The sequence below is a fragment of the Astatotilapia calliptera genome, chromosome 2, assembly GCF_964374335.1.
Source record: "Astatotilapia calliptera chromosome 2, fAstCal68.1, whole genome shotgun sequence".
In the NCBI taxonomy this organism is placed as follows: domain Eukaryota; kingdom Metazoa; phylum Chordata; class Actinopteri; order Cichliformes; family Cichlidae; genus Astatotilapia; species Astatotilapia calliptera.
In genome coordinates this window covers 13,777,018-13,792,322 of record NC_137423.1, presented here as the reverse complement: position 1 = coordinate 13,792,322, position 15,305 = coordinate 13,777,018, and the positions used below count along the sequence as shown (strand labels likewise).

General features: G+C 42.7%; 1 protein-coding gene across 4 annotated transcripts in view; it reads right to left on the bottom strand.

Annotated features, from left to right (window-relative positions):
• The window catches only part of glra1 (glycine receptor, alpha 1), a 132,898-nt gene that overhangs the window by 90,386 nt on the left and 27,207 nt on the right, over positions 1-15,305 (bottom strand). The window contains exons 3-4 of one of the 4 annotated variants that reach the window (XM_026185135.2): positions 15,196-15,207; positions 5,533-5,571 (exon numbers count right to left, since the gene is read on the bottom strand). The exons of 2 other annotated variants lie outside the window; for them this stretch is intronic. In XM_026185135.2, coding sequence (XP_026040920.1) covers positions 5,533-5,571; positions 15,196-15,207 — 51 coding nt within the window. Of the gene's footprint in view, positions 1-5,532; positions 5,790-15,195; positions 15,208-15,305 lie in introns of those variants that run through there. One more of the 4 variants, XM_080305637.1, reaches the window with a different exon arrangement.

Sequence of the window (15,305 nt, the reverse complement as noted above, 5' to 3'; positions counted from 1 at the left end):
CAGAGGTGGGATATATTTTGGGGATGATAGCTGGTAGAGGCTGGAAGAACTTCTTGACCATTGCTGTGTTTCACTGTAAATGATTAAATAAGCACAGTGGCCTCAGGGAAATATATTGTGCTAACCCCTCCATCCTCCTCACTTGAACATAATCTCTGCTATTTTGGGTCATTTGTTGAAATGCAGCATAAAATACCAATATGTGATTTTAATAAAGTGACTGCACAAAGGGCAGACACTGACGCAGTTTGGGATGAAATCAGTAAGACTCATACTTGACCTCAATGCTATGTAAAGGAGAAATTAATGAAACATTATTGAATCTTATTGGGTTTAAATTAATCCGTTTTCATGGGTAAAGTTTGCTGAAATACTTTTTTCTTCATTATGAGTGAATGTAGGTGCTTCCTGAGTAATGACGTCACGTTTTGAAATGCCAGTTGTTGTAAATTATGTAGGAGGCTGGCCTTTCCAAAGATGAAAAGCAGCCACTGAGTTTGATAGTTTGCGTTTGCTGGAAGAGCACCGGATGCTTCATCTTCAGTAGCCGCTATTGTTCAGAGCCTGACCATGATTTCAGTCACACTCCTGGAGTCTGTCCTCTGAACATTTGAGTCACCGGTGACGTCCTGCAGTCAGCACAGGGGGGAGCACCAGTGTGTTGGAAAGTAGAGTTTGTAGAGCAATAAGAACTATGTACACAGAAATATGCCGATGCTTTTGTAATCACTGCAGAAAGCCTTCTTTTTTTTTGATCAAACACCCAGAAATCATTAGAGGATATATTATAAAACCAAAACGATGTCCTGTTAGCCTGTCATCCTCGTTCACTGGATTTCTCTGCAACATCCGCGCTGCATTGATTTAACGACCTCATTCAAATGAAAGAGGCTGCTGCACACTTTGACACACAGCTGAAGACGACCTCAAAGACGCCTGAAGAAGAAAGTTCATGCAGGAGCCGTCTTAAAAGGAGGAGGAGAAACACCTCCACACCTAACAGCGCTCTGATTTCAGGGGGACCCACTCCAAATGTGACATTAATTGCTTTACCAAAAAATGTATCACCTTGTCTAATTATAGGCAGACAGTGAATTAAGTCTGCAATAAATGAGTCGCTGGACCTTTCAGGGCTTTCTTTGCCAGCTTTTGACTGACAGGAGAACATGACAGGCTGGCAGCCGGCTGCCCGCAGGGAGACAGAAATCAATAGCAGGTCTGCAATGGCGACGGAGACGAGGTGACTCGGGCTTTATATCAATGGATTAGTGAGAGGTAGCAATGGAAATGTGAAAGAGATTAAAAAAGGGAGGAAAATAAAAATGTGAGCAGCGATGTGTGTGTTTTAGTTCCTGTGTGTGTTCTGTGTGTGATCTTTCCTGTTTGCTGCCCTCATGCAGATGGAGTGTTTGCAGAGTGTGTGTGTGTGTGTGTGTGTGTGTGCGTGCGTGCGTGTAAGACAGAGATGGTCATCTCCTCAATAAATTGGCGTGTGATTTAATGGCGTGTCATGATGTGCTGCCGTTAGCTCGACACTTTTAATCATCTTGAGGGAAATGTAGATAGTCATTTGAGATTAGTGGACACACACAAGCGCACGCGCGCGCACACAAACACACACACACACACTCTGTTAAAACAGGTCGATTCAGTTTTATTAAAAAACACTTTTCCATCGCTGTGAACACGGCTTCACCTTTAAAACGTTTTTTCTTCATATTCAGAACGTTTTACTAAGATTGTGGTTTTTTTTATTTCTGTGTGGATTAAAGACAGAGGCCGTTGTGTTAACATTAAAATCAAAGAAATGTTTTGACTCTTTTTTATTGTTTTAACTGCAGTAAAAAAACCCAAAAAAGCATATTTTCACTACTTAATGTTAATACTTGGATAGAAAATTATGAAATATATGTGAAAATATATACAAAGAGTTAGGGTTAATTTTACGTGATTTATGTGTGTAATTAACTATAATATGAGCTCTCACATGAGTGCCTGTGACAGAGAAAATGCTTTAGTCCTTCATGTTCATCATCTGAGGCTTTCTTCTCTGGTGCTTTTGTTGTGAAATACTTTGATACTTTTATTTGGGCAGCGTGAATAAGTTACTCTAAATTCCTGCAAAGTCTGAAATTACTTTCATTCAAATGACCCCAGAACACCAAACACAGGAGCTGGTAATATATTAAATAGAGATTAAACGAGCTGCTTTGGCCACAGAAGGAGACGCCAAAGTTCTTCTTTGTTTCCTCACATGGGGATAATAAATCATACAACACTTCAATAGTCTGCTTTATAAGACTTTCAGTGCTTCACACAAATATACATGTCTGTATGTTGTTCTTCGGAAAGTTAACATGGATTTAAAGCATTAAAAGAATTTCTGACTTGTAAAGAAAACTTTTGTAACCGTGAAACGAATCTTTAGTCATTTTGATCAAAGCACTCGTGATTCGTGTGGTTTTGGAAAGCCCTGCAGTTAAAATGTTCTTTGTAAACCACAGTGCAGTGATGCCATACTATTTAAAATAGGCCACATGAATGGGAACGACTGTGTGTAGGGGGATATTCAGCTTTACGTTCAGTAAAACGATGTGCTGTGCTCCAGCCTGCAGTAATCATTCTGCAGCGTTGGCTTTCTGCAGCACTGTGCAATCACATTAGAAAGGTGTTCTTCATAAGACAGGCCACTCGGATAAGCATAAATCTACATAGCAGCAATTTTTTGCCCTCAATAAAAAAGTTAAATAACCGCAATATGCTCCGACCTGCAGTCGTCACATTAAAGTGTCACCTCTCTGAAGCACTGTGCAATCATATTACGAGCCGTCCTCGCATGGACGTAAATCTGCGGAGACGGACTGAATCTGTGGGAGGACGGAGAGCCCAGAACCTGGCCTAACAGTAATCTGCATAAAGTATCTGCAAGGAGGTGGCTCCTGTGAAATATGTGCTCAACATCCCACAACAGAAGGAGCAGAGCAGAGCCTCCAATCTGATGGTGGCCATGGAGAGGCACGAGCCCCGACCTGCTGACTGGATTCTGCTGAACACGCTGGAAGTAAAACCTCACCACCCGCCATCTTCCTCCTCTTTCTCCATCCTATCTGGTCTCTAGTCTTCCCCTCCGCCTCCATCTCCTCCGTGTGCTCGGCTTTGTTAGACTCCTTCTTTCCTCTGCCGTCATCACCTTGTACACAGACTTCCTTCTTTGCTGTCTCTTCTATAGCATTCTTGTCTCTTCCTCTAATCATCCTTTCCTTCCCTCCTCTTTGCTCTCCTTTCATTTAGTCTGTCCACTCCTACTATCATATTATTTTACTACTTATTATTTTGTGTCTCTTTCTAAATAATTTAATTTTTTCTCTGACATATTTTTCCAATCCTATCCCTTTCTTCTTCTAATATTCCCCTCTCGCTTTGACATTAATCATTTTTCTTCTAAAACTGACATTTCCACCAATTCTGTCTGCAGCCAAAAATATCACCGCTACATACGCCTTTGTAGCAAAAATGCACGACATGTCTTCACAGCACTGCTGTAGGTCTGCTACATGACCGTGCTTTATGTTGATTAGCGATTAAAATGAAGGATAACCTACAGGTGGAGGAGGGTCTGTGGGTCCAAAAAGGGGGAAATCCCATCATCTAGAGACTGAAGTGGGCAAGCAGCTCATGGCTGACTCACAAAAATTACAAACGAAGCATCTGCAGCATGAATAAGACATTAATATATGACTGCAGCTCGGACCCACGTTAACGTCCAACCTACATTCTTTGATTTCCTGTCCAGCACGTCTGTGAACTGGAATTTTTCTCCTGCTATTTGAACAATAAAAAGAGAAATGATTTCTTATCAGCTCTGCACTTTTATATATTCATTTTATTTATTTTTAGCACCAAGCCAGAGTGTAAGTTATGCATCTCAGCAGCCCGGAGGCAGACAGGCTGCTGCCTGCTAATATAAACGCTGTCTCCTGTGACGCTGACAGTACTGGGAGGAGGTAATTGGGGTCTTTAGTCTGCAAACGGCGTCTCTCTCAATGGCGTTATTCACCCAGAGAAATCAGACGCAAGAGGATCGCATCTACTGTCCACTGCCGAGGTCGTTTTTTGCCGCGCTCATCGTTAGATGGCCGGTTAACTTTTTGGAGGAATAGTACCTCGGCCTTATTTCCTCGGTCTTGTTGCTATAGCGATCAGGAATATCCAACTGAAAATAATGACGTTTCTTTAACCTGCGCTGCACTCTGCAGACTCCGTCTGGCAGCATCGAGAAATAAGATTACCCAGTGCGTAACCTCTGCTGTTTGCTCCATCGCCAACTGTAATTGTCTGGAAAGTCCTGCAGCAGTAATTTGTAGGACGGACCCTGTGAGCGGATTGTGTATGGGGCTCTCTATCACCGCTTAGAGTCTGTGCATGCAAATTAGGGCCACGCAGATATTAGTTACAACTGACAGGAGCCACTGTGTTAAAGGGCCTGCTGTGCTACCAGAATTAGCATCTTCAGCTAGGAGGACAAATGAGATGAGAGCGATCCTTTAACGCAGGGCAAACGGGGAGAAAGGTTACAAAGCTGTTGTAGTCCGTGCTCTACTCTAGACTTCATTTTACTTTTTATTTCCTGCACACTAAAGGTACACAATAAAAAATCTGTAAAATGAAGGAACTGTTTTTCTGATAATGAATTTTACAATTTACATAAACCTCTGTAAAAACAACATAATGGCAGAAAATTACCAGGACACAGGCTGCTGTGCAGTACTGCACATTCCTGCATTACATAAGGATGGCGGGTAGAATACAACAGTGCTACACACCACTACATGTGCCATTAAATGAGTCACAAGGATGACAAAAATAAATCATTCTTATAGCTGAGTTTGGAAAAACACTTTAAAAATGTTCTGTGTGAAATTTTAATGCTGGTTTTGTATCTCTGAATGAACCAGAACATCAAGTTCACTGATATGAAAACACAAGGTTGAAAGCTCACATAATATTAAAAACTGGCAGTTTTCCTGTCTCAGACAAAGTCCATTTTTTGAGTGGCTCCATGTCTTTGTCATTTAGTACAAACTGTTCTTATAGTGCTGTGATGAATGCAGTTTACTTAAAGCCAAACACTAGGAGAAGGACAGGTTTGCTGGTGTGATCACCAAAGTGTCTACATTTGTCTGTGTCAGGGAGGAAAAAAAGGTTTTCTATTGCCAGACACAACCGTCTGCAAACAATCATGGCTGACACTAAAGGAAAAACATCTGTCAGGTCAAAAGTGCACGCCTAAAATATTTTAAATATACTGAAATGCAGTTTTCTTAGTTATTTCTAGACATTTTCTGATAAAACCTCCAGCAAAACATCTCCACAGTTTAACCAAAAAGCATTTCCCTCATGTTCCTAATGGTGTCAACATCTGGAAAATGCCTCGTCGTTGCATTAAAGACAAATGATCACAAACGTTGGTGAGGGAAGAGCAGAAGTAGAAAGTAGAAAAAAGGGAAAAAGAAACAGGAAAAGGGAAAGTACCTTTCTTGTGAGTAGCTTCATTTTTGGAGCCTTTGGGGTCTAATAAAAAAAAGATGAGAATTAAACACAGCATATACTAACAACACGTTACCAACTACACGTTGTTTGTCCTCGTTAAGGAAAACAACCGCGTTGTCTATCAAGGAGCGAACAAGACAGCAAGGCTCGATTATCTATGGTGTCGCAACACTCTGCCAACACTCGGCCGGGGTGAGTGTGTGGCAGCGGGGGAGACTTGGGGAGGGGCGGGAGGAGGGGGGCAACATACTGTGAAGGCAATAGCAGGAAGGAGGGATGCATGAGACTGTAGAGAAACAATCTACTGCCATACTGCAGCGGGCAGGACAGGAGAGGCGATGCGCTGAGATGAAGAGGAGGAGAGTTGCAATGCAGTTCTGTCAAGAGGAGCTGAAGTAAAACTAGCAAAATGCACTACAGGAGATGCAAGAGGCCAGAGAGAAAGAGGAGGAAGAGGAGGAGGGCGGGGAGGTGCAAAGACTACATGTCAAACTGGCTTCATTTAGATTTTTCCCTTATCTTGACGGTTTTGACCTCGGTAATTTTGGGCAACAGGTAGATGGTGACTTACACATTTCACAACAACTCGAATGAAACAAAGCAGCCGATTCTCCGTCCCCATCGATATTTCGACTGGCAACAGAAATGGCACTAACCCTAAAGGAATGGATAAATGATCACCAATCTTAGATGTAATTCCAATTCTTCCTATTAATATGAAGTCATTTGGCTGAAATGGAGCCCATCTGGATGACAAAAGGTCCTACTTCAACCCCCCAAGAAAGTAACAGCCTCTCACAAACGGGCCACATTATATCGTAGCTGAGAAAGAGAACTTTTAGTCTGCACAAGGCTGATTGATAGTGGAAAAATGCCAACCCGCTAATGTCAAGGAATCAGAAGTTAAAGCCGAACGATTCATTGCTCCGAGATCTTTCCCCCATTCGCCCTTGGAAAGATAAAGACTTAGCCCGATGTGCCACTGAACGTCAGTGGCTCATCGGATTGGTCTAAAAAAGTTTAAGAAAGGAAACAAAGTAAAGATTTTCTTCATCAGCACATGCTCACAGCTGCCAGCTAAACTGTGATTTAACACCAAGCCGTCTAATTTTCTGCAAATCAAAGACTTCCAAATCAGACATAACGTCAGAGTCGACCTTCAGGTATTAAACGGTTCTCATGCACTCAACAGCAAACACATTTCATTTCAAGCTATTAAAATTTTCTCTTCCAGTTACTCAGAATTATGAACAGAGGCCAACAATGCGTCCTATCGATACACGCCGAGGAGACTGTCTTCCTTTCGTAACTCATGTTTGTTGATCGATGTCCTATTTTGTCTTCGAACTGCACTGAACTGAGAAAACCGGGCACATCCTGCTTTGCTGTACTTGACAACTGCCAATGTGAAGGATGGGAACTACACCCAGTAGAAGTCTGCAAGCGATATTGTAATCTGTCACTGTCAGCCTGAAAAAAAAGGGAAACGGCTTCTAAGATAGATGGAAAGTATTCGTCATGACCATGAACTGTTGTAGACAGGTGACTTAAACTCTATAATCTGCCCGAATCCACCAAAGGCAATTTTTCCTCCCTCCTCTGTGCACGACAGTCTCTCCGTGTCAGGACTAAGCCTGGGCTTAGCCTCGCGGCCAGGCGGCCCGTCGAACATCACCTGATCCTGGCATTAATACCACAGCAGCTTTGGTTTTTTGGACTTTTGCTTTGCCAGCAGAGGGGATCTCGTAACGCAAGCTAATTACTAGCACCGTGCACAATCAATTCTCCTGGCTTTGCAGCAAAGGTACAGAAATGAAACCAGAGGAAAAGAAAAAAGCTCGCCTCTGCGTTCGAAGCAAAGATGCTTTGTCAGACAAATACAGGGTTTTCCCCGAATGCTTTTCTCTCTACTTATACCCCAGGGTCCCTCCATCAGCCGAATGTTGGACGCATCTGCCACGTAAAGCCCGAGAACAGCAGCCCGTGGCCTGATTGTGTGGGGGAAGTGAACAATTACACGCCAACCTCTCCATCAGGCTATTTAAATGGATTTGGTGGGCTTAAACCTTTTTTCCTCTGGCTAGTAATTAGAGGTGCGACGGCGCAGGAGGACCGAATGGCCCTTTATAAGGCAGTATTCCCCTCCTTATAAACTTATTAGCCACGGACCGGTGGACTGCAGAGGGAGGAAGACAGAGTAATGTACCCATCGACTCCTTTTACACATCTCAGAGTGGCTGTGTGCAGCCTAAAGCTAAAGAAGGTTTTTGCTATCTGAGGATCAAAAGGAAACAATAATAATGTGAGCTATTTAAAGCAAACAGAAGAGGAGAGGAATTCATTCATTTCGACAACATGGTTCATTTGACAGTGCTCTAATTGCCAGCTTGATCATTTCCTGTTCGGCTCACGATAATGAACAGATTTAAACTTTTGACTGCAGAAATTAATCCGACCACTCTCATTCGCCTCTTTCCTCCACCTCTTAGACTCCTCTCGTCCGTTTTGGTGCCCTCACCATCCTATTCAATATTCCTCTCTTTGCTGCCCTTGCCGTTCTGCCTCCTCCTGCTAGACGCTCAACTGTGATCAATATTTTTGTCATAACTCTGGGGAGAGTCACCTCTGTGACGACATTAAAGTTCCTCTCTCCTTGCAATATATCCCTCATCCAAATTTCCTGGCTTGGAAAGGAGAGGGCCGTTACCTTGAATACTAAGAGAGCCACAAGACCTTCCTCTGGGCGAGAATGCCCACTCACCCGAGCAGATTTCAGCGCTTGCATCCTTGTAGAGTTGAGAAAAAAAGAGGAGGGTGTAGATATTGTAGTTTGCATCCCAGAGCTGCTTATTCAAGACTGCTGCAAGTGTAATACATAACTGAGGAACACTGGGTCCACTGGGAACTGTGTTAGCATCAGAGTTCCAGCTCTAAGCGAGCACAAATCTGTTCTGTGTGCAGTGCGACACCCTGCATTTCACTTCTGCCACCTGCACTTCTTCCTAATCTCCCATCGTGGGCAAATCCCTCCAACTTGTGTCTTTCACTTTGTCTTTCTCTCCCCCCACTTGCTCTCCCATCCATTCCCCCCCCCACCCCCCACCCGCAGCCATTCCTCCATCCTACGCTCATTACCTTATGCCCATTAATCCCATTAAGTAGCCATTAAACAAGTGCTGATAACACCAAATGAACGTCAAGCTCCGACAGCTAATAACTAAAGTCCCGCCTCGGCACGTTCAACTCCAGCAAGGAGAGAAGGAGGAGGAGGGAGTCGCACAACACAAGAGAAGCAAAGAGTTGTGTAGCTTTGTGCAGCAACAGCTCCTCCAGCTGTGCAAGGACAAAGTGAGGAGGAGAAGGAAAAGAATCTCTCGTCCCCTGTGCATATTTACTCAGGTCCACCGAAGCAAAGTGACGCAGTGATGATTTTTCAGTGAGAGGTCTTTGATATCAGGAGGAGGGAGCTTTGCCAAACAAAATAAAAGGACTGTTTCAAGGAGCAAACACGAGCTATGAAGCAACAACGGGGCCGCTCAAGAGTGCAGAAGATGAAAACCTGCTGAAGCACAGATTTTAAAGCTGGTGACACACTCAGTGTCTTCTCAGGCAAAAAGCCCTGCCTTGCAAACACGGGGGAGTCGGAGGGTGGGGAGTTTGGTTCGCCAGTAGCCTGTTCAGGTCGAGCCTGAAACCAGGAGCTTGGTCCGAGTCATTGGCCTTGCTGCTGCTCGGCTTGAGTGATGAGGAAGGACAAGGTTATGGCGGAGAGGGAGAGGAGAGTCACAGTTGTAGTCGGCACCATTCATCAAGCGTGCACGAAGACACACACTTGGACACAAGAAGAATTACACAAACCCTCCTCTCCCTCATTGGTTCCCTCGCTAACCCCCCATCTCTCCCTCTCATACACACTCCTTTATCTCCACAGCGCTGTGTGGCCATTCATTACCGGAGTAGTGCATCAGAAGGACTCGGTGCTGCTGTCTGAGGAAGTAAAAAAACCTCCTGCATGACCTCACCTGCTACCTGCTCACCTGACCAAATGTTTCAAGAGACAGATGCTAAAATAAAGGAGGGCTAAACAGATAAATAGGGGACAATTTCTTTAATAATGAACTTGTCTTTCAACCACCGATAAGGAAAATGGATATGCAGGAAGAGATGAGGAAAATAAAAGGAAGAGGGAAGAAAAATGAAGATTAAAATATAAGAGAATAAAATAAAAGATCTGATCACTATGCAGAAATAAATAAGACCAAATGATGTGTGATGAGCAAGGAAACTAATAAGGAAGCAAAAATTAAGAACGCAGCTATAAGCAGCAGACAGAAATAACGAAAAGGCAAAGACAGATGTGAGGTTTGGATGAAACACTGTAAAAACTGAGAAAGCAGGAAAAGAGAAATGAACGTAGGATGAAGTCATGGATTATAAACAGCTCGTCCTGAATGTGTCACGAGTGCTTGCTCTCCTCTCTCCAGCAGACGAACTAAACTAAATCATACACTGGACCCCTGCACCGGATCACTGGGATTTCTTCTCGTGCTGCCATAGTCATAGCCTGGGGCAGATCTCATCACTTCCCCATCCTGTCCCCTCCCGCCCTCCATCTACTGTGGCAAAATTAGCAGGGCTGGTGCTAATTGGATGAGCATGTATGATGTGTAGGAGGGAAAAAGAGGAGCACGGGGAGCTCACAAACAAAAAAACAAGAAAGAAACTATTTATGACATGCAGCAGTGGTGAATGAAGAAGAAACACCCAGTGCATCATGGGAATTCCCCAGCAGCCTACGCCTTTTGCAGCATAACTAAGGGAGGATTGAGGGTCACCTGATCCAGCCCTAACTATGTGCATTAGCAAAAAAGAAGGTTTGAAGCCTAATCTTTAAAGTAGAGATAGTGTCTGTCTCCTGAATCCAAACTGGAAGCTGGTTCCTGGGGCCTGAAAACTGAAGGCTCTCCCTCCCGTTCTACTTTTAAATACTCTAGGAACAACAAGTAAGCCTGAAGTGTGAGAGTGAAGTGCACTAATGGGGTGATAGTGTACTAGGAGGGGATATGATGCTTTCAGGACTTTGCACGTGAGAAGGAATTTAAATGTATTTCTGGAAACAACCAAGATCAGCAAGGTCAACGAAGGGAAGATAAATCTCTCTTTTTTTAATCCCTGTAAATACTAAGAAATTACAGTAGTCCAGCCTGGAAGCAATAAATGCATGAACTAGTTTTTCAGCGTCACTCTGAGACAGGATGTTTCTCATTTTAGAGATATTGCACAAATGGAAGAAACCAGTCCTACATATTTGTTTAATATGTGCACTGAAGGACATATCCTGGGGTTCCTCACAGTGTTACTGGAGACTAAGGTAACGCCATCCAGAGTACAATACACTCAGTTTGTTGTGAATTTAGATTTACATTTGCTATGTTCCCCATCATAAAATAGATATCAGTTTTACTGTAGACAGAATATCTCAAACAGCACGTGGGAGGCGTTCCATCCAGTAAAATAACGGTGGTACACAACAAGAAACAAAAAGATATTTGAAAAGCAGGTCAATATTAAAAAAAGACACCAAAATGGATTCATATAAATAATACAACAGTGAAGCTAAATCTAGTGTGTTTCCACTCCAAGTGCTTCACACTACAAGGCTCATCCATCCATCCTGCACCACACAAATCCTTCTCACTCTCGCTCTGATGGATGCTTCAGGGCCAGTTTGGGGTTCACTGTGTTGACCGCCTGATGTCACCTGGATGGTCCCGGGGTTTGAACCACTGACCTTTCAAATGGTGGCCACCCCACTCTGCTTCCTGAGCCATAGTTGCCCCAGGCACTGACCCGACTTCCTCGGGCAGCTTGTTTCGTAGCTGTGCGGCTCTGCATGTGTTCACTTCTGCTGGTTTTAGTTAAAAAAAACAACAACTTTGTTCTAGTCTAAATTGGAAATTGTGCAAAAGACAAAATGAAACTGTGTGACGCGCCCAGTGTGTTCTCAGGGTAATACACAGTTATCAGGGTGTCTTCACCGTGTTGGAGAATGTGCACAGGTGACGGTGACGTTTCCACTACAGCAGCTGACAAGCATGCTAGTTGAAGGATCCCTTCCTTAAAAAGCTTCTAAGGAAACACGTTCGAGCGATCCGTGTGCTGAATGCCACATCATTACAGACACGTCACTTATTAAAGTGTTCCCACTTAGCATGTTATGGTGATGATTATTTTTATTATAATACCCCCATGCTATTCTAGTTCTTCCTTTTTTTGCTCCCTGCCTGACTCCCCTACTGTGCAAGTACATTTTTTTTGTTGTTGTTTCTTTCCCCCCGAGTTTACGAGGCCGCCGAGCTGTCAAGCTGTTTATTTCATGGGTGTGATTAATGCAGGGGTGTAGTCGGCTGGTAGGGGACGCACACAAACACACACACTTACACACAAAAGACTGCATGAATGAGCAAGTCGGAGAGATCACGCTGTGTTACTCTGTCGACCTGACAACCATGACAGAATCTGGAAGTTCATGTCGGGCTGTCTGCTAACGATGGCCCCTGACACAATTAGCTGAGCACATTATATAAAAGATGGGCTCCTCCTCCTCGTCCATACGTATCTTCATTACAGATCTGCGTTCGTTACAAATTTACCCCAAAACAGAAAGTATCTGACATCTGAGCTCATTTAAATAAACGTGTCTGTGTTACAGGGGACATTGGGACTCTTATTATTCTGTGCGTGTGCGGCACAGCGCCGGAGAGTAATTTCATCTGCATTAAAAAAATTTATTACATCGCATTAGAAGAAGGAAAAAAAGATTAAAGCTATAAATTCAAATAACTGCCACACATGCCTGTTTAAATCCTGATTTGTAAAGGTCAGTGCAGTGCTAGCTTCAGTAAATCGCGCGGGAGTGTTGCTGAGCAGAGCTGAGGAGAAATCAAATTAAAAAAACAGAAATGATCTCCAAAATCGGCTCGCGACAAACACCTGAGCAAACCCTCGGCAGGTCGGCCATTCTGTAGCCAAGGCAGGTTTAATAATGCGCACTTAGTCACAGCGAAAACCCTCCGCTCCTCTCAACCCTGTCCTGCGTGAACCGAGATATCCTGCTCACCATATAATGGGTTGTACCATTATGGGCTCAGCAAAGAAAAAACAGAAGAAGAGAGAAGGTCCATGGCAGCATTCAGAAACAAAGCTGTGATTCACTTGTGCACATTCTGTGTACCTGTGTGCTCAGTGTACAAAATATTAGCAACACCTTTAAATTTCACCTGTTTTTGATTTAGAGACGATGGGCAGATGCAGAGCAGCAGACAAATAGCATCGCATGCTGACCTGACGCAGGCAGCGTTAGGTAATGTACGTCATCCCTCCAGGTTTGATCACCGCCAGAGATCCCAGAAAACATCTGGGTGAGAAGTGAACGGCAGAAATCTTTTCAGGTTATTGAAAAGACGAAGGCGAACCTTCTTTCTACCCCAGCAGGTAACATGCCACTTACTATATTACACACACACACACAAGCAGAGTGCTTAACAAATATATTAGACCACCAACAAATTAGTGGTTTATGCCACGGCTGACCTGAATGGACCAGGCAGGTTCTGTGTGTCGCAGCGTTTTTGTGTTTCTGTCTAGAATGAATTCGGATAAAGTCTCATGTTAAAAAACACATTTTCAAGGTCAGCTTCATGATTTATTGGTGGGAAACTAACAAAAAGTCCAATAACTTAAAATATTCTCATCTTAACATCTAAAGGTTTAAGACGTCATGTCACATTTGACCTCTGACCTCTCCTTCAAGGTCAACAAACTGATGTGAAGGTCAAAGTTATAATAATGATTTATGGAGATATTTAAAACTATGTTTCTTACTCCCATCTTTTCAATGTCGATCTTGTTTGTGTTGGAAACGTTTGTTTTATTAGGTATTTTTATGTATATTTTTCATCTAACAGGTCATAACCACAATTCCTATACTAGGACGATGCTTTATCTTATTAATAAATTTTTATTATAAACCAAAATACACTTGGTGTTTATTACAAAACATTTAAAATATGAATAAATCATGAAATAAATACTACACATGTACTATATTCATTTAAATAAAAAAATATACAAATATTTTAGTAGGGTACATTAAAATGTGTTTCAGTGGGTTTATTAAAGTATGTTTAAAAAGAAGAAAGAAAAAAATGAGAGCCGCCTCAGAGGGGAAGCTCTCTGAGAGCTTCCTGTTTTTTAATGTTTCTCGTTAATCCAGCAGAATGCTCTTTAATTAAAAATATAATCATGTAATATCTTATCCATGAATTTTAAAGTTTACAGTTTTATGAAAAAGCAGTGAAGCACATTATTATTTTGCATCGATGAACAGTAAAAATGAGTTTTAGTTATTTTTATTTTACATTTCTAAAATATTTGACAGATGGTCTCATACATTTGTGAAGCTCTGTATACACACACACACACACACACACACACACACACACACACACACACACACACACACACACTGATCTGATCACAACCATTTTACATGAAACAGATCAGATCAAATTGAGCCAAGTGTAACGGCCATTTAGATATTTATAATTATTAATTAATGGTTTGGCAAATCTTGATAATAACCTGAAAAGGTTCACTTTTCACTAAAACTTGGACAGCGCCTAAAACGTGCGGTGATTGGGTGATGGGTTCCCGTGTGCTTTTGAGGTTCATGTTAAACCTCCTGCAGACCAAACTGCTGCCAGGTAAGACTCAAACTCCTTACACATCCCACTGATCTGCTTCTGATCAGACTTGGAGGGGAACTGAGCGTACCTCTCACTAACATTTGAACCAATCTTCATCCTTTAAGTGACGACAGTAGGACAAGATTTACTGTCTGGACTGCAAGGTGCCAAGGATAGCAATGCTTTGGCAGCCGTATATAAAAAAAACAAGTAAGGCACATGTTGTAACAGGTGATTAAAGGTTAATACTTAAGGAAGACGTGTTGATAAAAGCTGGAATATCACCGGGGTACCAATATTTTGTACACATGACCCAACAAACCTAACGGAAGACATTAGAAATTTCTCACATCCACTTTATAAAATCTCAGTTCTGGCAGTTTTAAACATGCAGCAAGGCTTAAATGTCAGAAAAGCACGAGGGGAAATCAGTTTGTCTGTCTGTTCAGATGCTTAAAGATGCTGTAAATGTATTTTTAACCCATTGCATTAGTCATAGACTTTGGTGGATACGGAGGGCTGCCCCAGTTCTCTCATGTCCAGTCTGTGTTCCTAATGCAAGAAGTTTAAAGCAGAAACCTCTGACATGTGTCTTTATGGGGGCTTCCATTCAGGGAGGTCACTTAAAACTATATCGTCATCATCATCATCATGAAATCATGGTCAGCAGCACACTCATGGGAGAGAGGCACATTACCTTGACCACCAAAACAAGCACTCAGGATACTGTGTGGATACCAAGGAATGTAGCCAACTAGCTTAGTCCTTACTGGGGATTTTGTCATCTTACCATATGATTGTGGGTAAAAGTGCAAGGCTGGACTTGTGTTAGGGGAAAAAAAGGTGGGGGGAGGGAGTTTGGGGTCTGACACCTAAACTGAGCCGTGGGAAGAATTACCTTTGTTCCACACTGCAAAGGGCAAATACAGAGATCGACAAATTGAGAACAGACAAAAACATTGAAGTGATTAAATATACAGCAACAAAGTTTCAGCAACATCGATGTCT